The 23,943-nt window shown below is 39.4% G+C and overlaps 2 protein-coding genes, 3 long non-coding RNA genes and 1 other non-coding gene across 6 annotated transcripts in view; 3 read left to right on the top strand and 3 right to left on the bottom strand.

Moving 5' to 3' along the window:
* LOC124384733 overlaps window positions 1-5,872 on the bottom strand; it is a 20,850-nt gene extending 14,978 nt beyond the window's left edge. Inside the window, exon 1 of the long non-coding RNA XR_006925547.1 lies at window positions 5,847-5,872. This is a non-coding gene — a long non-coding RNA (uncharacterized LOC124384733). The remainder of the gene's footprint in view (window positions 1-5,846) is intronic.
* The window catches only part of LOC124384578 (zinc finger protein 850-like), a 1,373,244-nt gene that overhangs the window by 264,205 nt on the left and 1,085,096 nt on the right, over window positions 1-23,943 (top strand). Inside the window, exon 9 of the mRNA XM_046847550.1 lies at window positions 5,139-5,146. Coding sequence (XP_046703506.1) covers window positions 5,139-5,146 — 8 coding nt within the window. The remainder of the gene's footprint in view (window positions 1-5,138; window positions 5,147-23,943) is intronic.
* LOC124384657 (leucine-rich repeat flightless-interacting protein 1-like) overlaps window positions 1-23,943 on the bottom strand; it is a 794,289-nt gene that overhangs the window by 373,413 nt on the left and 396,933 nt on the right. The gene's annotated exons all lie outside the window — the stretch shown is intronic.
* LOC124384816 lies at window positions 1,028-1,476 on the top strand. Its single transcript, XR_006925627.1, has 2 exons — window positions 1,028-1,134; window positions 1,396-1,476. It is a non-coding gene; the product is annotated as an uncharacterized LOC124384816 (long non-coding RNA).
* Window positions 6,903-9,813, top strand: LOC124384720. The gene is made up of 3 exons (XR_006925526.1): window positions 6,903-7,236; window positions 7,379-7,988; window positions 9,685-9,813. It is a non-coding gene; the product is annotated as an uncharacterized LOC124384720 (long non-coding RNA).
* On the bottom strand, window positions 14,737-14,809 carry trnav-uac. The gene has a single exon. It is a non-coding gene; the product is annotated as a tRNA-Val (tRNA).

Below are 23,943 nucleotides of genomic sequence, written 5' to 3'. Positions count from 1 at the left end.
TGAAGGAGAGCTCACTAACTCCAGTTACAACAGAAATCATATAAGCACAGACAGGTTTCCAAAACTCCTGCTTTTTTATTTTTGTTTGCAACAGCGTTATGGGTTAGTCAAAGACACTTAGAAATGAGCATCAGAAAATAAAAAGGACATAATCCTCGGTCTCCACACACGCAGTAATACCAGAAGTATGCAGTGTGGGTCTTTTCCCAAAATACCGCTCTGCTCCTAATAGAAGCGCAACATATTTCACCAGTTACACCGTGTGTAACATGTCTTTCATTAAAGCCTGTGTAAAGTACATTAGTGTAGACACCTGCAGCTTATAGACAGGTGCGGCTTATTTATGTTCAAAATAAAAATATTTGTAAAATTCAGGCTTATATAAGGGTGCGCTTTATAGTCCGGAAATTACGGTACACTTTTTCTACCAGGTTTATAAGAATCATTGTTATTTGAACTGAATTGTGTTTGTGTGTAGTTACCAGCAGATGATAAGATTTATTTGGGACAGAATTTCGGGGGACGACGGCTGAACTGGAAGAACGGCTGCGATGGAGAAACTAGCGCTAGAGCCACATCCGGAGCATCAGGTGAGTCTGTAGTGAATGTAGTCTGTGTCCTTTTTCAGCTCTCTCCTGTGTTCATGTTGTGAAAAATTCAAAGCAGGTTGTGATTGTAGGTGTTGTTCTTGAAACTTAATTCAGTTTAATGCATGAGCATTTTAGTCATGACACATCATGTCTCTTGTGTTTCAGTAAAACTCGACGCAGTGCCAGACTCGACTACAAACAAGCTGCGCTATCAGAGGAGGAAATGGAGAAACGCTCTAAATCCATTATTGAGGAGTTTCTACACATAAATGATTACAAAGTAATGATCTCATGCAGTGTCTTATGATCACATTTAGTTGAATACACATCGGTTATTATCTTGTTACTCACATAATCGTGGTGGGTTCGTGTGCAGGAGGTCTCGCATTGCGTGGAGAAACTGGACCAGGCGAGATACAATGCTTTTGTTCGGGTGGGTGGAGACCACGCTGGAGCGAAACCAGATCACACGTGACCACGTGGGTCATCTGTTCCATCAGCTGCTGCAGGCTGGGATCCTCTCCACATCTCAGTTTTTTAAAGGGTGAGTGACATTCCTGCACCACACAGCTCCGTCTCCCACTGGCGCCAGAGACACTACTGTCTGCGTCATGAGATGTCCACAGCTTGATGACATATTTACACCAATGGGGTTATTGTTAGCATTATTATGAATACGCTTGCTTTTACATTTGGTCATTTTAGAGAATTTTATAAGAGAATCAGAATCCTTTAATAAGACTTTTGTCTGTGTTTTTTTTTGCTCTCTTTTCCCCCATTTTCTTACCTCTCCTTGTTTACACAGGTTCTCAGAAACCCTCGAGATAGCAGATGATATGGCGATTGACATTCCTTATGTATGGCAGTACATAGCGGAGCTCGTTAATCCTGTGCTTGGAAGGAGGAATCTCTTTGAGAGAATTATTAATGTATTTACAGTTACATTTGAGACTATACATATACATTTTTTGCTGGAAAGGAAGTTGGTGTTTGTTTTTAATTGTTGATTTCTTGTAAATTCCAGTGAATTTAGCAAACCACTACTTCCTGTGGCAAGAGCCGGCATATTATTTGCAGAAATATTGCAGCTTCTCTGCAAACAAATGGTGAGCTGTGAGATCTTCTATAGAACATGACTGAAAAAAGGAAAGTGTTTTGTCATACTAGTTGAAAAAGGTTCTTTTTTGTTCAAGTCATTGCTGTGTTTTTCTTCACTTTAGAGCCAAAAGGAAGTGGAGGCCTTATGGAGGGACTCTAAACTGAGCTGTGCTGATTTTCTTCCTGAAACCGTGGATGGGAGTTTCATTTGTTAGTATAAGAACATTACAAATGGCAGCTCGTCTGATCAGAAAAGAGAAAAGTGTTTGTGTTTGTGGTGTAAAAAGCAGTGTGTTGGTTGGTAGACTTGATGCAGTTTTATTTCTAAACCAGCACAAATGCTGCCTTTAAGAAGAACATCTTCAGAGGGTTTTTTTCCCGTCCTGGTATCATAAGTGTAGATAAACATAGGTTGTGTTTAATTGACAGCCCTGATGAAGTCTGATGACCTGAAGAGGGTGGAGCTGAGACTTCAGACAGCAGAAGGACTTCTGAGGAGGAACATCAGCACCACACGAGAGGTTAGAGGTCACCTAACCTGTAATTAATCCTGGAGGAATTAAGTGTGATTAGAGAGATAGCCATTTAAATGCAAGTGTGTGTGTGTGTACTGAAAAATGTATTCAATTTGTTTGTTGTGTGAATTGCCAATTTATTATTTATTTTCATATTGTATTTATGTATTTATTTGTAAATGTATTTACTGTAAACTCTTATTAAAGATAAAGTAAGTGCAGATTGTTGTTATTTATTTATCTTTTTAGGTGGCAGCAGGATGGGAGCAGGTCATGATGTGGATGAAACCATAGACGGAAAGCCATACTGTGATTCTTGGAGATTCCATCGTCTGCATGTCCGAGCTACGGAGCTAAAGGTAAAGTGCACACTCGCTGTTTTCTGGTGCTCGTGTTCTCGATGTCGCTGCACAGGTACCCGCGATCCTGAGCGAGAATTTCGGAGCGGTTGTTCTTCATGTCGGAACGAACTACACCCGGCTGAGGCAAACAGAGATCTTAAAGAGGATTTCAGGATCCTGGTGGAGACGGTACGCAGCACATCACCCACAACGAGGATCATAGTGTCAGGACCTCTTCCCACTTACCAGCGAGGGGCTGAGAAGTTTAGTAGACTCTTTGCACTAAATGAATGGTTACAGTCATGGTGTCGAGAGCACAAACTTCTCTTTATTAATAACTGGAACTGTTTCTGGGGCGTCCGAGGTTCTTCCGCCCTGATGGCCTGCACCCCAGCAGAGTTGGAGCAGCAGTGCTATCAGATAACATCTCTAGGATACTTCACACCATCTGACTGGTAAGACATCAGGAAATTTACGACTATGAGAACATTTATACAACAAACCAAATAGTTACAAGTTCACACACAGCCCAGTTTATAGAAACCGTATCTATTCCTCATGTAGTAAAACCAAGAATTAAATACACAAGATCCAGAAATAATCTTATTGCAGTTAAAACTGAAAATGCAAGATAAGCAAACACCAAAAAGTTCTAAAGTTTGGCTTTTTAACATCAGATCACTTGCACTGATTATTTTTATTGATTGTAAATGAGATGGGGCCTATAACCTGACTAAAACTCTTCAAAGATATTGTTCTCTTGTAAGTGGGAACAGAACTGGGCAGTGACAATCTTTTCTAAAATCTTAGACATAAATGGGAGATTTAAAATGGGTCTGTAATTTGATAGCGTGTTTGGATCCAAATTAGGTTTCATGATGAGGGGCTTAATAACTGCTAACTTGAGGATTTATGGACGTGGCCTAAAGATTTAGCTTTAGGTCACGTCCATAAGATTGTTCAGAGTTTAGCTCCTAAACTCTGAAATAGTCTTCCTGACAGTGTTCGGGCTCAGACACACTCTCCCAGTTTAAGTGCAGATTAAAAACTTATCTTTTTAGCACGCCTACACATAACACACATCACATCATAACCTTGTGCTCCAGAACATCTGATCACATGCACATTATCAACTTGTGCTGTTAATATCATGAACAGCAGCTACGCTAATTTCTCTCCATTGCTTCTCTTTCTCTCCCCATCCCGAGGTTTGGCCATAACCATAAAGAATGTAGAAGACTGCAGAAAGAACATCACTTATAATCTTATACTCCAGTGCTCATGTTAGTTCTCACTCTTCAGTGTTCTATATTGTTGAAAGATTTATGATCAAACTCTTGATGTCACCCAAATGAGGATGGGTTCCCCTTTTGAGTCTGGTTCCTCTCAAGGTTTCTTCCTCATAACATCTAAGGGAGTTTTTCCTTGCCACAGTCGCCACGGCTGCTCATCAGGGATAAATACACATCATTCACCTTCACTGTTGATTTCTGTTAAGCTGCTTTGAGACAATGTCTGTTGTGAAAAGTGCTATAGAAATAAACTTCACTTGACTTAAAGTTGATCAGTCACACCATGAAGTTATGGGAAAGAGTAGTGGAAGCCAGGCTGAGAGAAGAGGTGACCATCTGTGAGATATGTGAGGTAACACGGATGTAATATTTGCTTTGAGAATGTTGATGGAGAAGTATAGAGAAGGTCAGAAGCAGTTACATTGTGAGTTTGTGGATTGTAGAGGACAGAGTAGTTTGGAGACTGTTATGTTAGTTGTATTGTTATTACTGACACATTCAGGGGTGTAGACATCATTTCAAAATTTAGAGGAACAGAAGAGTCAAATGTAATAATAATAATAAAATGGGTATAATTGACAGGTTTTATTTTCTCTTACTCCTTTTAGACTGGGTCTTGAAAACGTGAACACAGGAATTTACATTGTTAAATGTAAATGTCCCCCAAATCCCCCAGGTATTCTACACCAGATCAAATGACTGACCCCACACAATAATGCAGTGCTGCACACTAAGTTACCCTTCATCTGATAAAACTTAAACTAGACATGGATTATAATGAAGTTATCTCACCCTGTTTAGCAAGTCTAATTTCACAATCTCTTTTTTCCAGTTTATATACACACACATATATACATATATCTACAGTGGAACCCACTTATCTCGCCCTCGGTTAACTCGCCAACCCTATTAAGTGACGTTTTTTAGTGGAGCCATTCTTTTATTTGTCTTAGCATGTTCTCATCGGTTATGTCGATTCTTTTATGTCGATGAACCCTAATATCTCGAGCACGAGGGGGGAAAAATTTGGCACTTAACGTCGGTTATCTCGATCCGCATGACCAACGTTGGCTTTTGCCACGTCGCCATCTCACTACCGTATTTTTGCGTATATAAGACGCATCTTATAGAAAGTTTTACATCCCCCTCACACAGGGTGCGTCTCATATACGCGAAAATACGGTAGTGAGACGGCACTGTGCAGCCGCAGAACTCACGGAAGTGGCGGAGAAATCAAGTCTTACAGATGCTACTGGTGTAGGACACTTTTCAGAGCTGTGTGTCAGAGTGAAATGACTCGAGAATTTAATGTTGACACTGGTTAGCTTTTTGTAAAAACGAACTACACCCCGCCCGTTTTTTGTGATTTTGTGAGCGATCTTTGTGTTTATAATGTTGGAGAATATAATAAAGGTTTGTATGGAGAATGGATGGTGGTTTGTATTGTATACTGGTAAATCTCTGCTGTTAGTTGGTGCACATATGCCTTTTGTTGTTAGCAAACATGTATGTAAATTTTTACAGCATGCCTTCATCAAACAAATTGCGGCAACGCTGTTGTGTAAAAAAACCTCCAAAAACACGTGCATGCACATTCTCATTTAATAACTCACATCATGTACATAAAGAAATTTCAAGCACGTTAATATATTGCTGCCATATTGATTTTTGTTTGTCTCGATGCCGGCGACATAACCGGGTTCCACTGTAATATTAATATGAGGTGAGGTCCAGTTACCAGTGTGACACTAAAACAGGTAGAAGTAATAACTAATTTTTACTGAAGTACATGTCAGAGCCAAGACTTCTTTACTTTCACTTGAGTAAAAAAGTATCATCAGTACTTCAACTTTTACCCGAGTATTTTAAAACATGAGTATCTGCACTTCTACTTAAGTAAAGGATGTGTGTACTTTTGCCACCTCTGATTTGATAGAAATGTATCATGCAGTAATAATGTGCTTGTACTGTCTTACACACTGAAAGCAGAAACATTCAAACTATACACACCTTTAAGTGCCAGAAGCTGGTTTTCAATACCAGAGTTCCTTTGGAAAAGAAAAAGAAACGTTCAGATAGAACACGATGTTCTTGATTTTGGTTGCAGACATTTAAATAGATTCAATGTGACCAAATCACATGACATGATCAATTCTACAGTATAGATAATACCTTGGGGGTTTCACAACAGACATTGTCTCAAAGCAGCTTTACAGAAATCAACAGTTAAGGTGAATTGTGTGTGTTTATCCCTGATGAGCAGCCGTGGTGACTGTGGCAAGGAAAAACTCCCTTAGATGTTATGAGGATGAAACCTTGAGAGGAACCAGACTCAAAAGGGGAACCCATCCTCATTTGGGTGACATCAAGAGTTTGATCATAAATCTTTAAACAATACAGAATACTGGAGAGTGAGAACTAACATGAGCACTGGAGTATAAGAAGAGCTGCTGTTCATGATATTAACAGCACAAGTTGATAATGTGCATGTGATGAGATGTTCTGGAGCACAAGGTTATGATGTGAGACATATGTTATGTGTAAGCTTTGCTAAATAGATACGTTTTTAATCTACACTTAAACTGGGAGAGTGTGTCTGAGCCCCGAACACTGTCAGGAAGACTATTCCAGAGTTTAGGAGCTAAATGTGAGGATGCTCTACCGCCTTTAGTGGACTTTGCTGTTCTAGGAACTACTAGAAGCCCAGAGTTTTGAGATCTCAGGGAGCGTGATGGATTGTAGCGTGTTAAAAGACTGAGAGATACATGGGAAGGATACAGAAGGATAATCAGTAAAAATAAAGAATAAACAGTAAAAAAAAAAATTACTTGTGTCTGTGTTCCGCATCTTCAAACTTTTTGAGACTACAGTCAGTTTCTTTTATATTTTAAGAAAATTACCCAAAAGAGCTCACCTGGAAGCATCAGTGGAATTCATGCTGAAGATGCTGAACCAGCTGGACATTGCCATTTTTTTAATGGTAAATGTTTATTTGACATAATTTGCAGCACAATCTTCCAATACAAATTAATTAATCATTTAAGCAATTTTCTGTATCATTTCTTATGAATGAACTGTTAGATTTTATGAGATGAAGGGGGGATGATAATTGGCCAAACATATCGGACAAATGAAATCAGCAACATATATTGATCATCCTGTATCAGTCGACCTCTAGGTGTGAGTTCAAATGATATGCTCAGTTGTATGTTTGAGTTTATTGTAGTCTTTTTGATCATCTGAAGCAGAAGGCGAAAGTGATTCACGGTCTCTTGGAGCTTTTGAATGTCCTCCAGTAGCTTCTGGTATCTCATCAGATGATCTCTCTTATGCTCTGCTCTATCCTTCTTCTCCTCACAGTGATTAAGAGAATCCTGGAGTTCTCTGATGGTCAGAAGCGGTAAGTTGATCCTCTCATTCATGTCTAGTTGGTCCTTCTTGCTTTTCTCCTCCCATTTATTTCTCTCAAATTCCAAACTGGCCTCGAGCTGAGCAACACGTTCCTGCAGTTGCTTTTGTTCTGTCTCTCTCACGTTCTACAGATTTCTCCTGTTCCTCGTGGAGTTTCAGGGAAGACTGGAGCTCGGTGATGTTCTGGAGGTGTGTGTCGTTTCTATGATTTATGTTCTGTTCACGCTGCTTTTGCTCCATAGCTAAAGTAGCCTCCAGAGTTTGCACCTTCTGTACCAGAATGGCTTTCTCTTCTGTTATCTTCTCTATTATCATATTAAGAAATGCATCCCAATCTGTAACTCCTTTCTGCATGTGTTCCAGCTTCTCCTCCTCTTCCTTAATCTGTTTATATGTCTTCTGTCTCCTGCATTTTTCTCTAAATCTTCTAAAGAGCTCCATTTTAGTGTCTCTTTCCTTACAATGAGTAAATTCACGAATGAAAAACAAAAGCATGATCTGGCTTATAAACGCGTGTCATACTGTGACCTCACACCCCGACGCCCACACGCTTGGTCGAGCTGAAACGGCGAACCGACTCTCCTGAACCTCATTGTTTTGAATAGAAGTGACCGAACCGAACTCTCTTGAACCGAGTTACTTGAACTGAATCTAAGGAGTCGAATTTACCGAAATGAATCTTTTTGTACTGCCGGGAAAGACCCTCTGCCGGGATAAAACAAACTGTAGACACCTGGAATGGTGAGTTTCCGAGCTTTATGGATTTTATTCTCTTTAAAACACAGAGTTTATCATTTATTATAATTATTATTATTATTAATCATCGGTACCGGAGTGAAGAGGGGAAAAGCGATGTTCCTCATTTTGTGTTTACTCCTGATCATTAGCATAAAGATCACAGACTTGCAGGAAAAGTGGATACATTTGTCTAAAATAAATAAAGAATGATAATAAAGAGTGATAATATTTCCATAAATGTTGCAGTGAGCAGAAATTGACCTTTCGGCTAATGGTGAAGGAGACATCATCATTAGCCTCATGCTAGCCGGGTTTGCTAGCGCTGCTTTTGTGTTTGTTAGTTTATTATAAACGTCTACTTTTTGACTAAAAGATGAATAAAACTATATTTAAGTTAATAAGATAACATAAGTTACATTCGTACATAATTTTACTTATAGTTCACTAAAAATCTGATATTTAGACTGATGAAGAAAACTATTAAAGCTAATAATAGCTAGCTGGCTAGTTAGCCTAGCTAATGTTGCTAAATAATTGTATTTCGCTTTTCATGTTGTTTCTGTATTTTTATCTACATTTATACAGTGAATGGACACTATAGGAAATAATAAAGATGTAAAAACAGGTATAAATGTGGTAGTGAAATGTGTCCTAGTGTATGACTGAGTTGTTCCTCTGTGTGCTTCAGTAACTGCTGTTAAACTGAGAGGAAAGAAAAATGGCTTCAGTTCAGCAGAAATGAACTGATAAACAGTGTTAAAAACATATCTTTTTAGCAAAGCCTACACATAACACACATCGCATATCATAACCTTGTGCTTCCAGAACATCTGATCACATGCACATTATCAACTTGTGCTGTTAATATCATGAACAGCAGCTACGCTAATTCCTCTCCACTGCTTCTCTTTCTCTCCCCATCCCGAGACACCCTGAGGTTTGGCCAGCTCCAGTCACGTCCCACCTCGTGATGATTACGGACCTTGAAGAAGTAGATGCCGAACTCGCAAACATCCCGAACCATCTAGAGACGTACCAGTGCCATTTGGATCCCGCTACATGTGTGGAGTTTTGACATTGGACCTCCTGGAGTGTTTAAAGGCTCTGGCATGGAGAAGCTGATGCTGGATCTGTGATGATCACAAATGCTGAGCTCATAAAACTCGGAGCTACTAACCATAAGACTAAGACTGCATAAGACTGTAGAAAGAACATTACTTATAATCTTATACTCCAGTACTCATGTTAGTTCTCACTCTCCAGTGTTCTGTATTGTTGAAAAATTAATGATCAAACTCTTGATGTCTCCCAAATGAGGATGGGTTCCTCTTTTGAGTCTGGTTCCTCTCAAGGTTTCTTCCTCATTACATCTAAGGGAGTTTTTCCTTGCCACAGTCGCCACGGCTGCTCATCAGGGATAAATACACACCATTCACCTTCACTGTTGATATGTGTAAAGCTGCTTTGAGACAATGTCTGTTGTGAAAAGCGCTATACAAATAAACTTCACTTGACTTGTTAAGAAAAGACAAAGTGTTTAAATATTTACTCAAATATAAATTGTGATAACTTGTTAAAATGTTTTTAATGGTTTAATAGTGGATTTATTCAGGTTTAAACACACAAGCTGGTGGTGAAGGTAATATTGATTATAGATTCCTTTTACGAGACGCGTCTCACTGTCTGTTTGTCTCTTCAGACACAGGAAGACGGAGACAGGACACGGTATCAGTCTCCTCCAAGCAGCTCGTCCCCTGTAAGGACTCGGTCTCCTCCAAGCAGCTCGTCCCCTGTGAGGACTCGTCTCCTCCAAGCAGCTCGTCCTCTGTGAGGACTCGGTCTCCTCCAAGCAGCTCGTCCTCTGTGAGGACTCGGTCTCTTCCAAGCAGCTCGTCTACTGTGAGGACTCGGTCTCCTCCAAGCAGCTCGTCCCCTGTAAGGACTCGGTCTCTTCCAAGCAGCTCGTCCCCTGTAAGGACTCAGTCTCCTCCAAGCAGCTTGTCTCCTACCAGTCATGAGCCTCACATAGAGATGAATACAGAGCACATAGTGTTTGAACAGCTTTATGTTATAGGTTACAGAGGGATTTCTGTCCAACACCAGGGGATCAGGAGGAGAAGGAAAAAGATGAAGAGATCAAGAGGAAGAAGATGAAGAGAAGATGTTATGGACTCGTCTCTGAGCAACAGTTTAAAGTCTCATCTCACTCGTTCCTCTTCAGTATCTCACCTCAGGTCTGGGGATATCAAAGATTCCTGTAGATGATGTGTTGTGTATACAGTAGAACATCAGCTGTAGGAGAACCAGGGAATAATTGACTAAACAAGGATTTGAATATCAAGATTTAGCAGAAAGGAGGAAGTTGTTTTTGCTGATAACTGATCAAATGTTACACTAGGGCACTTTGTATTTGTGGAAGTGGTGTTACGAATCTCACGTGTAAACATTTGAATTGTTTTTATGCCTCGTTAGTCTTAAAACTAACATTTATAGAACTGACTAATAGAAAGTGTTTTTTTCATGGATCACCTCAAATCAGTGTTACATTCATTGTGTGTGTATAATGATGGCATGTCAGCTATAAGGGTGATGAAGGAAAAGTCAAATCTAAATGAAGTTTGTCACTTTTTTGTTTCTTGTCATTATTTGTTGTCCTCCCCATGTGCTGCTGTACACAGGTGAACAGAGACGTCCATTCACACCAAGCTTTTTACAGAAATCACCAAATCTTGATTTTAATACTGCTGAGATGATTTTATAGGAGTTTAGTTTCTTATTTTAATACAGATATAAAAATCCCATACATATTATGGTGTAGTCGTGGACCAGTTGAGAAAACACTAAGTGCTTGTAAAAAGACTGGCGGCAGATCAAAATCAATCACATCTTTCATTAATGTTTTTTCTTTTTTAAATACATTTTTGGACCTGATTGTATTCAATAAAAAATATGTATTACAGTTAATTTACCTTGTGATTAATTTACCAGATTATTTTATTCTTATGATAATTTCTTGCTTACAAACGTCTTAATAAGTAGATGATTATAACTGAAGGATGAACAGAGACTATAAATACTACCATGTGTTTAAGTACAAAATCTGTTTGTGTTCAGAGAAGGTAAGTGTAATGAATAATCTAAGGAAAATGAAATAAAGTCTGTTAAAAGTGCAGTGTTGTCAGGAAACAGAAGGAAGCGAGGCCAGGTAGCATGAATGAATGATTTCTTTTCTAATAGCTCATAACACACATCTGACACGCGCAAATCACGTGTTCTCTCATTCTCTATTTTCAATGCACTTCTACTCCCCCTAATGGTCACTTTAAGTATAACAACAACAGGTCACCACATGCAGTACAAACTAATTACACCCCAAATTAAACCCCACATTTCTGATCAAGATCACATTCCAAACTGCAAACACGTGATTTCTATTAAATAATATAATTCTAAATATTTTAATACCCTACTGTGTCTAAACACAGGAGCGCTATAGGAACTCATGTAGGGTTTACAATCACACACCACTTCGCTTGTCTTAACACCACCCGTTTTCAGCTTCCGCGTCTGCATTTGAATCATTGAAGCCCCGCCTCTTTTGTGACGTCGGTATCTCTGATAGCGCCCTGGACTCGCTTTTATTGTCATGACAACTTTGTTGTGCTGCAGTTCAACACAAACATTTACTGACCACAGCAATGAAGCGCAAACAAACAGCTGAAATGTTTTTAATTGTTTTTAGTGATAAGCGTCAATGTTTTGAACAATCCGCTCTCCAAGACGCCAAAAAAGATTTTTCAGCCAGAAAGAGCGACTTTCAGAAGAAAGAAGGAGAAATAATGACAGATAATAAGACGGGTAACAGCTACAGCTGCTTCTCCTGCTGTCAACTTTATTCAACTTTATTGTCATTGTACAGAGAACAAGTACAGAGACAATGAAATATAGTTATCATTTAGTTCCTAAAACCACATTAAATATCAATCTGTCATGCAGGAAATATAAAATGATTTTGTACTGACTGAGTAATGCAGCACTTATAAAATATTTGTACTACAACATTGTGTGTGTTTAAGACTGGTGCAGTTTTGCATGACTCTGTTCTGTTCACTGTTTTAACTAGAAGTTTATAATGATTTCTGTTTAACTTAAAGTTTGTTTTTATTTTGTAGATAAATTTAACGTTGCCAAGTGCAGAGATAAAAAAGGCAACATCAGAAGGCCAATGAATGCCTACATGGTTTGGGCAAGGAAACAGCGGCCCATCTTTTCCAAGGCCAATCCAAATAGCAGCTCTGCAGAGATCAGCATGCAGCTTGGGATCGCGTGGAACAAACTGAGTGAAGAACAGAAGAAACCCTACTACACTGAATCATGGAGGCTTAAACAGGAACACGAACAGTTGTTTCCTGGTAGGTGAACTTTCTTTATAGACAAATGGCAAAATAACAAAACAAACGCATCAATTCTGACACTTTTATTGTTTTTATGTTGCTTCTTACGCTTTAAATTCTTCTTTTCTATCATGTAGATTGGGTTTATAAACCGCTTCCAAAGAAGGGAAGGAGAAAAGGCAGTTTGCAGAGTAGTGACTCACAGAGGAGACCTGATCATCAACCAAACCACCACATAGTCATGAACATGCCAGAAGAAGTACCAGTCCATGACCTCGTGCCTGAAGTTAGTGATCAGTTCCCCGGCCTTAGCCACCAAGAACTGCTGTCTCCTAAAGACATCTGCTTTGATCCTCCTCTTTTCCCTTCTGTTTCTGAGTCGACTTTCTGCCAGACCAAGTGAGTTAGTAAACTGCATTGGAACAGTTTCAGAAGAATGACATGCAAATGAAGTTTTACTCTGCATCTTAAATAATCGCCATAATCGCCACTCATTTACTTTAATATGCAGCTAAAATTGTGCACTTCTGTTTACAGCACCTGCTATGGGTCTGACTGTACAAGCAGTGAGGTTCAGCTCGAGGACGAGGAGGAAATCACTTTGCTCAACAACGACATCTTTTCCATTTTAAATGAGGAATATGGCTTTTTTAACCAGTCTGGAGACCAGAATCATACTGAAGACCCCCACAACAGCACAGAGATCCTGGATTCTGTACCAGTCTTTGATGTCGACAGCTTCGAGGATCTGTTGAAGCAACTTGAAGATATAGAAAATGATTCAGGAATAGAGGAAGATGGTGAAATACGAACGTTTCATGTACTTTAGTGTGCATGTTGTTTTACCATCTTTAATTTATATTAAATTCTAATTTAAAGTTTTATTTAAAGGAATAAAGATTTTCAATTCAAATCATGTCTAATGTCTCTTCATCACAGAGAGCATTCAATCACTTTCCTGAAATCCACTTTAGTAAATTCAGTGATGTTTGATGTTCCTTAAAGAGAAGGAATTTGACAGAAAATCAAATGAGTTTCACTACAGGAATCGCTTTGGAGCAGACGAGCAGATGTGATGACCACTACACTATGGAACCTGCTGCTGAGAAGGTTGATGTCCAATGTGCATAAAGATAAACATCTCTCTCAAAATCTCAGTGGAAAAAAACTGTATAGTTGCAATCTGGAAAACATTTTGCCTGAATCGATATTTCTGCTTATTTGTGTGGTTCCATAATATAGTAGTCATCACATCTGCTTTACATGCAGAAGATTCTGGGTTCAACCCCAGTGGAACCATGCAGCTGGCAAACGTAAATGAGGTTTATGTTTTTGTGAACAGTTTTGTTAAGAAAGCTAAGATATTCCCACAAATCTTTACTCAATTCTGCAAATAAAAAAATAACAGGTTAGCATTTTTCTGCGTTGTGCTTGTAACAGCATTGGACAAAAAGCATTCCACAAGTAGAATCAGAGACGCAAGGTCATGGTTCCACTGGGGTTCAAACCCAGGACTTTCTGCGTGTAAAGCAGACATAATGACCACTACACTATGGAGCCTGTTGCTAAGAAGGATTATGTCCAATGTGCATACAGATAAACATCTCTCTCAAAATCTCAGTGGAAAAATATTAATTAAACTTAGAAAACTCACTGACTCCCAGGTTTTGCCCAATAATAGTTTTAGCCACGCAAATGAGTTTATTACTGCTGCTGACATTACTGAGTAAAATGCTGCTTCCTCAGAAGACCACACACAGTAGGCTCATGACCACCGAGTGAAAGATCTCCAGCATCTTAATGCACTTAATGCAAAAAACAAAAAAACAGGTTCCATGTAGTGATTCATCACTTCTGCTTTACATGCAGGAGGTTCTGGGTTTGACTCCCAGTGGAATCATGTATAAAACAAATATTATGTAAGAGTGTGTTTCTTCTTCTTTTAAACCATAGCGTGGTTGTGATCACCTCTGCTTCACACACAAAAGTGGCCATAAAACTTTAGGGAGAGAGACAAAAGCTGAGTCCCATGTGCTAGCAGGCCAAGATTTTTAAATAAAAAATACAATGAAAGTAAATATAAAATAAACCGTATCCTGCTAGCGGAAAGAAATTCCACCATTAGGGTCCCTTAACTGGTTCCATTGTGTAGTGGCTAACATGATTTTCAAAGCCCTTTTCTCACTCTGGATGTATACAGTTCTTGAAAAGTGGGCAGGGGGACACCGATAAAACTTGATTAAAGTTTATATATTATAAATTGTTACTCAATCCTGAAAATAAATGAACAGTTTTGCATGTTTCTGCATTTTGCTTGTAACAGAAATTGAGAAAAAGCATTCCAAAATTAGAAGCCAAGGCTCCAATGGGGCTCGAACCCAGGACCTTCTGCATGTAAAGCAGACGTGATGACCACTACACCATGGAACCTGTTGCTGACAAGCCTGATGTCCAATGTGTATAAATAGAAACATTTTTTAGATTTTTCTCAAACAAAAATAAAAATACAAGTAAATCCTGCTAGTAGGAAATTAAAATCAGAGGCTCAAGAGCATATCTCCACTGTGGGTCAAACCCAAGACCTTCTGCATGTAAAACAGACATGATGACCACTACACTCCAGTATTAACAATCAATGACTGTTTCTTCCAATGTTATAAATCACTATATACTGCTCCTTTATCTGCTGACACTTCAACATTAGAGGCCTTTTTCAAAATGTATGTATTCCTACAATAAGTGTAGGTACAGCATTACAATTGGATGAGTTTATATCTGATACAGAAATAGCCTTAGCAAGTATGCCTTCTGGTAAATCACCTGGACCAGGATACGAAAATCTTAGCAAAAACTCTGACCTGCCGTCTGGAGAAAGTTCTGCCTTGTGTTATTTCACCTGAACAAACAGTCTTCATCAAGAACAGATACTCTTCTTGTAATATTGGGCATGTTGAATGTTATATATAACCCATCTCTATCTGACACTTCTTTAGAGGTGGAGGAGCAGAAGGTTGAGGAGCAGAAGGTGGAGGAGCAGAAGGTGGAGGATCAAAAAGAACAGACTGAAGTCCTTTAGACTTTTGGAGACTTTAGAGAATGTGAGAAAATGTATAACTGTGTGTAGATAATCAGGTAAAATATTATTTATGAGTCTGACTTTTTTATTTATTAGTCTGAGTGTGACTGATTATCACGAATCACACAGCACAACTTACTCAAAAGTCTAATGCCGAATGTTTCCTGTTTTTTTTTAACCTAAAGAAATGTAAATGAAGTGATGAACACACTGGATGTTGTTGTTCTGTAGACAGTCACACTGCTGCTGAGAAATCTGGACTGTACTGTGGATGACGGACCTGTAGGAAGCGTTCCTGAGATTTGGGACTGTCCTCACTGCACACGTCATTTATAACTACTGATCCTTACATTTTCCTTCTTTCCCAGTAACTTGGGGTTTCCTCCCTGTACTCAGCTGGAGTATTTTCTGAATGTGGAGAGCTCTAAAATTGCGAACCTTTAACACGTTTGATGTGCGTTCTTTGCGTTGTGTTTCTGCTCGCTGTCCCGTACAGGTCATGATGGAGAACAGACGCTCAAAAGGCATCGGGTGTGTGACGTTTTCATCTCCTGATGAGGCTCGAGTAGACATCATGGAGATGAACGGCAGGGTGCTGGGCAGCAGGACTGTGTACTTAAGTCCCTCTCAGTCCCTCTCAGAATGTAGAAACCATCTCACCTTTAAAACCCTGCCCAGACCCAAGACCCAACGCCAACAAGAACATCCATCCACAGAGTGAGTCAAAGCCGTCCGATTAGTTTTGTGTTAAGTGCAGTTAAAGATTCAAAACAGAAGAGAACTTTTCATGTTAGCAAAATGTACCTTCTGATTGGATGCAAACATGAGATGATTGTCTGCATCTACAGATGTTCCAGTTGCAAATCCTGGAAAAGAAAACCAGCAGCAGTGGAACAGGCGATTCACACCACAGCCTCTCAGACTGGACACACAGGAACTATTCTGATTCTATTTCCAGTGTGTTTTATAGAGACCTTCATGATCTGGAGCAGGTTTTGGTCACAGCTGTGTTTGGTCACATGTAATAATTGGTTTAATACTGAGTGATTGATCAGTGTGTATTATTAAAGTCAGCAATGCAAACACACATGCACTCAAACATTGGATGCTGAATTTGTTCTGTTTTCTGTAGGAATGAGGATTAGATCCTCTATTATACCAGAACCAGTGTACACTTGCAGCAAGTTTCTGCTCTCAGAAAATGACCTTTCAAATAAAAGTGCTTCATTGTTCATTCACCAGTGAGACCAGAACCTTGTTAATAAAAGAACACAGCTGTTCTGTTTATATTATGGGATACAGACAGTGCTTGTTATTTCTCATGGTTTTCTACATGAGAGTGATGTAAAGCTCATGTTTTGCTTTCTGTATCTCCTCACTCACTCCTACAGGTGGTACTGCACAATGGACGGTCCAAAGGCTTTGGATTTGTCTGATATTCCTCTCTGGATGAAGACACTAATGCCATCAGAGAGTTGAATGGAAAGCTGGTGAGCAGGAGGTCACTGTGTATCACTATGGCTGAGCAGTGGACAGGGAGCAGCCGCCACACCAAGCCCTACCTCCATCCATCCAGGAACATGCAGTGGTTCCATCTACAGCGTAAGTCATACTGTCCTCATAATGTCCTACAAAACTTTACTAAACACACACACTGTGTACCGGTCAAACACACACATTATGTAAAGTAACACATCTCTGTTTTTCTCTTTCAGGTCATCATGCTGTCGTTCTGCTCCACTAAATTCATCATTTTATTTATTTTGCTTTTATTTATTATTTCTTTCTCTTTTTTACAGAAATAGTTTTATTACTGTAAATAAATATGTAAATAACTAACAGTAATGAAGGTGTTTCATTATTGATCATTCATAAAATTCCCTCTTAATACATGAGAACTTTCATTAGAACTGAAAGAGACGGTGCTGTGAAAAGAGAACAGTAATAACAGAGTTGTGTTCGTGAAAACCCTGAAACAGATCATGTAAATACACTACTCTGATGCTGACACCATTTATTTAATGGATGAATAAAATTGATCTGAAATAAATTCAAATATTTAAGCTGTAATACTGCACTGTATTTAACTTATTATTATTATTATTATTATTATTATTATTATTATTATATATTGTTATAATTTTAAATGTATTGATAGATTTTATTTTGAAACTTTATATTTTGATGTTTTATTTCAGTTAATAAATTTTTATTGTATTTAATTTGTGTCGGTTTATGTTCTAATCTCTAATATACACTAAAAGCCTTTATATTTATAAATGTGTATTTAAATCACAGATATTAAAAATTAATAATATGTAAAAGATCTAATATCTACCAAAAAATCACTCAGTGTTGATTTAAGATGTTTGGACATTTATTCCAGCTCATAAATCCTATAAAACATGCAGCATTAAACATGAACTTCCAGCAGATGAACATCTCATAATACTGTCTGGAAGTGAGAAATGTACAGGTTGTTTTACTCCATACACATGAACTTACTTTGATCAGAAACACAATCATACTCCAAATCAATTAATCAATAAAGTCAATAAAAGAATCCCAAACTGCTGTGTGTCTTGTCCTCGCTATTAATGACGTCATTAGAGCTCCACTACTTCTAATGACCTGCTGTGACAGTGAGCTCTAATACACATCACACTGCCACCTACTGGTCATTTATGATTCTGCAACATTTATAGAGTCACTCCGGTCAACTTCCGGTTCTCAACTCGGATTCACTCGCTTTATACACAGTTTACAGCCGTTTTTATCTTATTTATGACTGTAATATCACTCTTCTCTCAGGAACAACAGAAAAGCTGTGAAGACATGATATTTTATCCGCTCTTTACCTCTGTAATGTGCGCATGCGCATAGTGTCAGGTTAAGAGAGACCGGGTTACGTCACAGACGGAGGGCGGGCATCTGCCTGTGACGTCACAGTAAGGCAACGTCTATAATTGGAAACGTCTCTGTTTCTCTCATTTCCGAGATTTTTGCTTGTGAGTAAAGAGGCATAAACATGGAGCTCTTCAGAAGGTTTAGAGAGATTTTTCAAACCAGAAGAAAGAAGAAAACTAAGCAGATTGCTGAAATGAAGGAGAAGCTGGAACACATGGAGAAAGTAGAGAAAGACTTGGATGCATTTTCTCTTCTAATGATAGAGAAGATAACAGAAGAGAAAGAAGAGAAAGCCATTCTGATACAGACGGTGCAAAAGCTGGAGGCTACTTTGGCTTCTGAGCGAAAGCAGCAGGAACAGGACATAACTGAGAGAAGCCAGAGCTGGGCGAGAAAACAAAAACAACTGGAGGAACGTGTTGCTCAGCTTGAGTTTATTTTGGAACAGACCACCATGGAGCTCCAGTCTTCCCTGAAAATCCATGAGGAACTGGAGAAAACTGTAGACTGTGAAAGAGAGAGCTGGACGAGAGAACAAAAACGACTGGAGGAACATGTTGCTCAGCTTGAGGTCACGTTGGATCAGACCACCATGGAGCTCCAGTCTTCCTTGAAAATCCATAAGGAACTGGAGAAAACTGTAGAATGTGAGAGAGAGAGCTGGACGAGAGAACAAAATAATATAGAGGAACATGTTGCTCAGCTTGAGGCCACTTTGGAACAGACCACCATGGAGCTCCAGGATACTCAGAATTACTGTGAGAAAGTAAAAAATAGTGCAAAGCAGGAGAGAGATCATTTGATCAGAGACAAAGAGCGACTGGAGGAATGTGTTGCTCAGTTTGAGCCCACGTTGGACTTTAAAGAAAAACAAGAGGACGAAAGAGAGAAAACTAAACTTGACAGTGAGGAGAGGAACAACTTACAGCTTCAGACCAACAGGGGGCTCCAGGATACCCAGAATCTCTGTGAGGAAGAAAAGAAGACTTCAGAGAATAAAACAGATCATTATATGAGAGTCCGAGAACGATGGGAGGAAATTGTTGCTCAGCTGAGACAAGAAAACATTCAAAAGAAAACGAGAAATAGAAAAAAAAGAAGACGACAAGAGAAACAGAGAGTCTGAACATGCCTTTTTCCTCTTTCTGTTTCTCTTATGGCTATTTATGATAGTTTTACACTTATAGTCAATAGTATAAAGCTGAGTGTAAAGCTATTGTATCTTGTAGATCGTCTCGTCTTTTGATCATTTTTTATTTCTGTCTTTTCAAATCTTTTTTTAATCTTTTTTTAAATCTTGATTTTAATCTTTTACTATAACGAGACACAATAAACACTAATAACAACCATTATTTTTGTCTTCCTTACAAACACTGTATGACCTCCTCATGGATTCTTCCACTTAGTTTATATCCCTCTTGTGGGGCAGGGGGCTGTGGCTCGGGGTCATAATGCTGAGGGGGAGGGAGGTCAGGAGGGAGAGGGAAACTGGTCCTCAGTGCCACATTGTGCAAAACACCACACACCCTGATAATCTTACACACATTTTTCGGGTGGTATAGAAGTCTTCCACCTGAGACATCCAGAGCTCCACATCTGCATTTAAGGAGGTGAGGAGCGTCTGAGGGGTGAAGCCTCTGTCACCTGTCATATTATAGACTACATCAGGACAATGTTTACTAATCAGGACAATCGGTACCGGAGTGAAGAGGTGAAAAGCGATGTTCCTCATTTTGTGTTTACTCCTGATCATTAGCATAAAGATCACAGACTTGCATGAAAAAGTGGATACATTTGTCTAAAATAAATAAAGAATGATAATAAAGAGTGATAATATTTCCATAAATGTTGCAGTGAGCAGAAATGGACCTTTCGGCTAATGGTGTAGGAGACATCATCATTAGCCTCATGCTAGCCGGGTTTGCTAGCGCTGCTTTTGTGATTGTTTGTTTATTAGAAACGTCTACTTTTTGACTAAAAGATGAATAAAACTATATTTAAGTTAATAAGATAACAAAAGTTACATTAGTACATACGTTTTCTTATAGTTCACTAAAAATCTGTGTAGTGTATGACTGAGTTGTTCCTCTGTGTGCTTCAGTAACTGCTGTTAAACTGAAAGGAAAGAAAAATGGCTTCAGTTCAGCAGAAATGAACTGATAAACAGTGTTAGGAAAAGTGTTCAAATATTCACTTAAATATAAATTGTGATAACTTGTTAAAATGTTTTAATGGTTTAATAGTGGATTTATTCAGGTTTAAACACACAAGCTGGTGGTGAAGGTAATATTGATTATAGATTGCTTTTACGAGACGCATCTCACTGTGTGTTTGTCTCTTTAGACACAGGAAGACGGAGACAGGACACGGCATCAGTCTCTTCCAAGCAGCTCGTCCCCTGTGAGAACTCGGTCTCCTCCAAGCAGCTCGTCCCCTGTGAGGACTCAGTCTCCTCCATGCAGCTCGTTCCCTGTGAGGACTCGGTCTCTCCAAGCAGCTCGTCCCATGTGAGGACTCGGTCTCCTCCAAGCAGCTCGTCCCCTGTAAGGACTCAGTCTCCTCCAAGCAGCTCGTCCCCTGTAAGGACTCAGTCTTCTCCAAGCAGCTCGTTCCCCTGTAAGGACTCGGTCTCCTCCAAGCAGCTCGTCCCCTGTGAGGACTCGGTCTCCTCCAAGCAGCTCGTCCCCTGTGAGGACTCGGTCTCCTCCAAGCAGCTCGTCCCCTGTGAGGACTCGGTCTCCTCCAAGCAGCTCGTTCCCCTATGAGGACTCGGTCTCCTCCAAGCAGCTCGTCCCCTGTGAGGACTCGGTCTCCTCCAAGCAGCTCGTTCCTGTGAGGACTCGGTCTCTCAAGCAGCTCGTCCCCTGTGATGACTCGGTCTCCTCCAAGCAGCTCGTCCCCTGTGAGGACTCAGTCTCCTCCAAGCAGCTCGTCCCCCGTAAGGACTCGGTCTCCTCCAAGCAGCTCGTTCCCCTGTGAGGACTCAGTCTCCTCCAAGCAGCTCGTCCCCTGTGAGGACTTGGTCTCCTCCAAGCAGCTCGTCCTCTGTGAGGACTCGGTCTCTCCAAGCAGCTCGTCCCCTGTGATGACTCGGTCTCCTCCAAGCAGCTCGTCCCCTGTGAGGACTCAGTCTCCTCCAAGCAGCTTGTTCCCCTGTGAGGACTCAGTCTCCTCCAAGCAGCTCGTCTCCTACCAGTCATGAGACTCACATAGAGATGAATACAGAGCACATAGTGTTTGAACAGCTTTATGTTATAGGTTACAGAGGGATTTCTGTCCAACACCAGGGGATCAGGAGGAGAAGGAAGAAGATGAAGAGATTAAGAGGAAGAAGATGAAGAGAAGATGTTATGGACTCGTCTCTGAGTAACAGTTTAAAGTCTCATCTCACTCGTTCCTGTTCAGTATCTCACCTCAGGCCTGGGGATATCAAAGATTCCTGTAGATGATGTGTTGTGTATACAGTAGAACATCAGCTGTAGGAGAACCAGGGAATAATTGACTAAACAAGGATTTAAATATCAAGATTTAGCAGAAAGGAGGAAGTTGTTTTTGCTGATAACTGATCAAATGTTACACTAGGGCACTTTGTATTTGTGGAAGTGGTGTTACGAATCTCACGTGTAAACATTTGAATTGTTTTTATGCCTCGTTAGTCTTAAAACTAACATTTATAGAACTGACTAATAGAAAGTGTTTTTTTTTCATGGATCACCTCAAATCAGTGTTACATTCATTGTGTGTGTATAATGATGGCATGTCAGCTATAAGGGTGATGGAGGAAAAGTCAAATCTAAAGGAAGTTTGTCACTTTTTTGTTTCTTGTCATTATTTGTTGTCCTCCCCATGTGCTGCTGTACACAGGTGAACAGAGACGTCCATTCCACACCAAGCTTTTTACAGAAATCACCAAATCTTGATTTTAATACTGCTGAGATGATTTTATAGGAGTTTATTTTCTTATTTTAATACCAATATAAAAATCCCATACATATTATGGTGTAGTCGTGGACCAGTTGAGAAAACACTAAGTGCTTGTAAAAAGACTGGCGGCAGATCAAAATCAATCACATCTTTCATTAATGTTTTTTCTTTTTTAAATACATTTTTGGACCTAATTGTTTTCAATAAAAAATATGTATTAGAGTTAATTTACCTTGTGATTAATTTACCAGATTATTTTATTCTTATGATAATTTCTTGCTTACAAACGTTTTAATAAGTAGATGATTATAATTGAAGGATGATAAGAGACTATAAATACTACCATGTGTTTAAGTACAAAATCTGTTTGTGTTCAGAGAAGGTAAGTATAATGAATAATCTAAGGAAAATGAAATAAAGTCTTTGTTAAAAGTGCAGTGTTGTCAGGAAACAGAAGGAAGCGAGGCCAGGTAGCATGAATGAATGATTTCTTGTCTAATAGCTCATAACACACATCTGACACGCGCTAATCACGTGTTCTCTCATTCTCTATTTTCAATGCACTTCTACTCCCCCTAATGGTCACTTTAAGTATAACAACAACAGGTCCCCACATGCAGTACAAACTAATTACACCTCAAATTAAACCCCACATTTTTATCAAAATCAAATTCCAAACTGCAAACACGTGTTTTCTATTTAATAATATAATTCTAAATATTTTAATACCCTACTGTGTCTAAACAGAGGAGCGCTATAGTAACTCATGTAGGGTTTACAATCACACACCACTGCGCTTGTCTTAACACCACCTGTTTTCAGCTTCCGCGTCTGCATTTGAATCATTGAAGCCCCGCCTCTAAAATAAATAAAGAATGATAATAAAGAGTGATAATATTTCCATAAATGTTGCAGTGAGCAGAAATGGACCTTTCGGCTAATGGTGTAGGAGACATCATCATTAGCCTCATGCTAGCCGGGTTTGCTAGCGCTGCTTTTGTGTTTGTTAGTTTATTAGAAACGTCTACTTTTTGACTAAAAGATGAATAAAACTATATTTAAGTTAATAAGATAACATAAGTTACATTAGTACATAAGTTTACTTATAGTTCACTAAAAATCTGTGTAGTGTATGACTGAGTTGTTCCTCTGTGTGCTTCAGTAACTGCTGTTAAACTGAGAGGAAAGAAAAATGGCTTCAGTTCAGCAGAAATGAACTGATAAACAGTGTTAGGAAAAGACAAAGTGTTCAAATATTTACTCAAATATAAATTGTGATAACTTGTTAAAATGTTTTAATGGTTTAATAGTGGATTTATTCAGGTTTAAACACACAAGCTGGTGGTGAAGGTAATATTGATTATAGATTCCTTTTACGAGACGCGTCTCACTGTGTGTTTGTCTCTTCAGACACAGGAAGACGGAGACAGGACACAGCATCAGTCTCCTCCAAGCAGCTCGTCCCCTGTGAGGACTCGGTCTCCTCCAAGCAGCTTGTCCCCTGTGAGGACTCAGTCTCCTCAAGCAGCTCGTCCCCTGTGAGGACTCGGTCTCCTCCAAGCAGCTCGTCCCCTGTGAGGACTCAGTCTCCTCAAGCAGCTCGTCCCCTGTGAGGACTCAGTCTCTTCCAAGCAGCTCGTCCCCTGTGAGGACTCGG

Source organism: Silurus meridionalis, chromosome 4 (genome assembly GCF_014805685.1).
Source record: "Silurus meridionalis isolate SWU-2019-XX chromosome 4, ASM1480568v1, whole genome shotgun sequence".
NCBI classification, from domain to species: domain Eukaryota; kingdom Metazoa; phylum Chordata; class Actinopteri; order Siluriformes; family Siluridae; genus Silurus; species Silurus meridionalis.
Note: the sequence above shows the minus strand (reverse complement) of the source record. Positions and strands in the feature narration are given on the sequence as shown.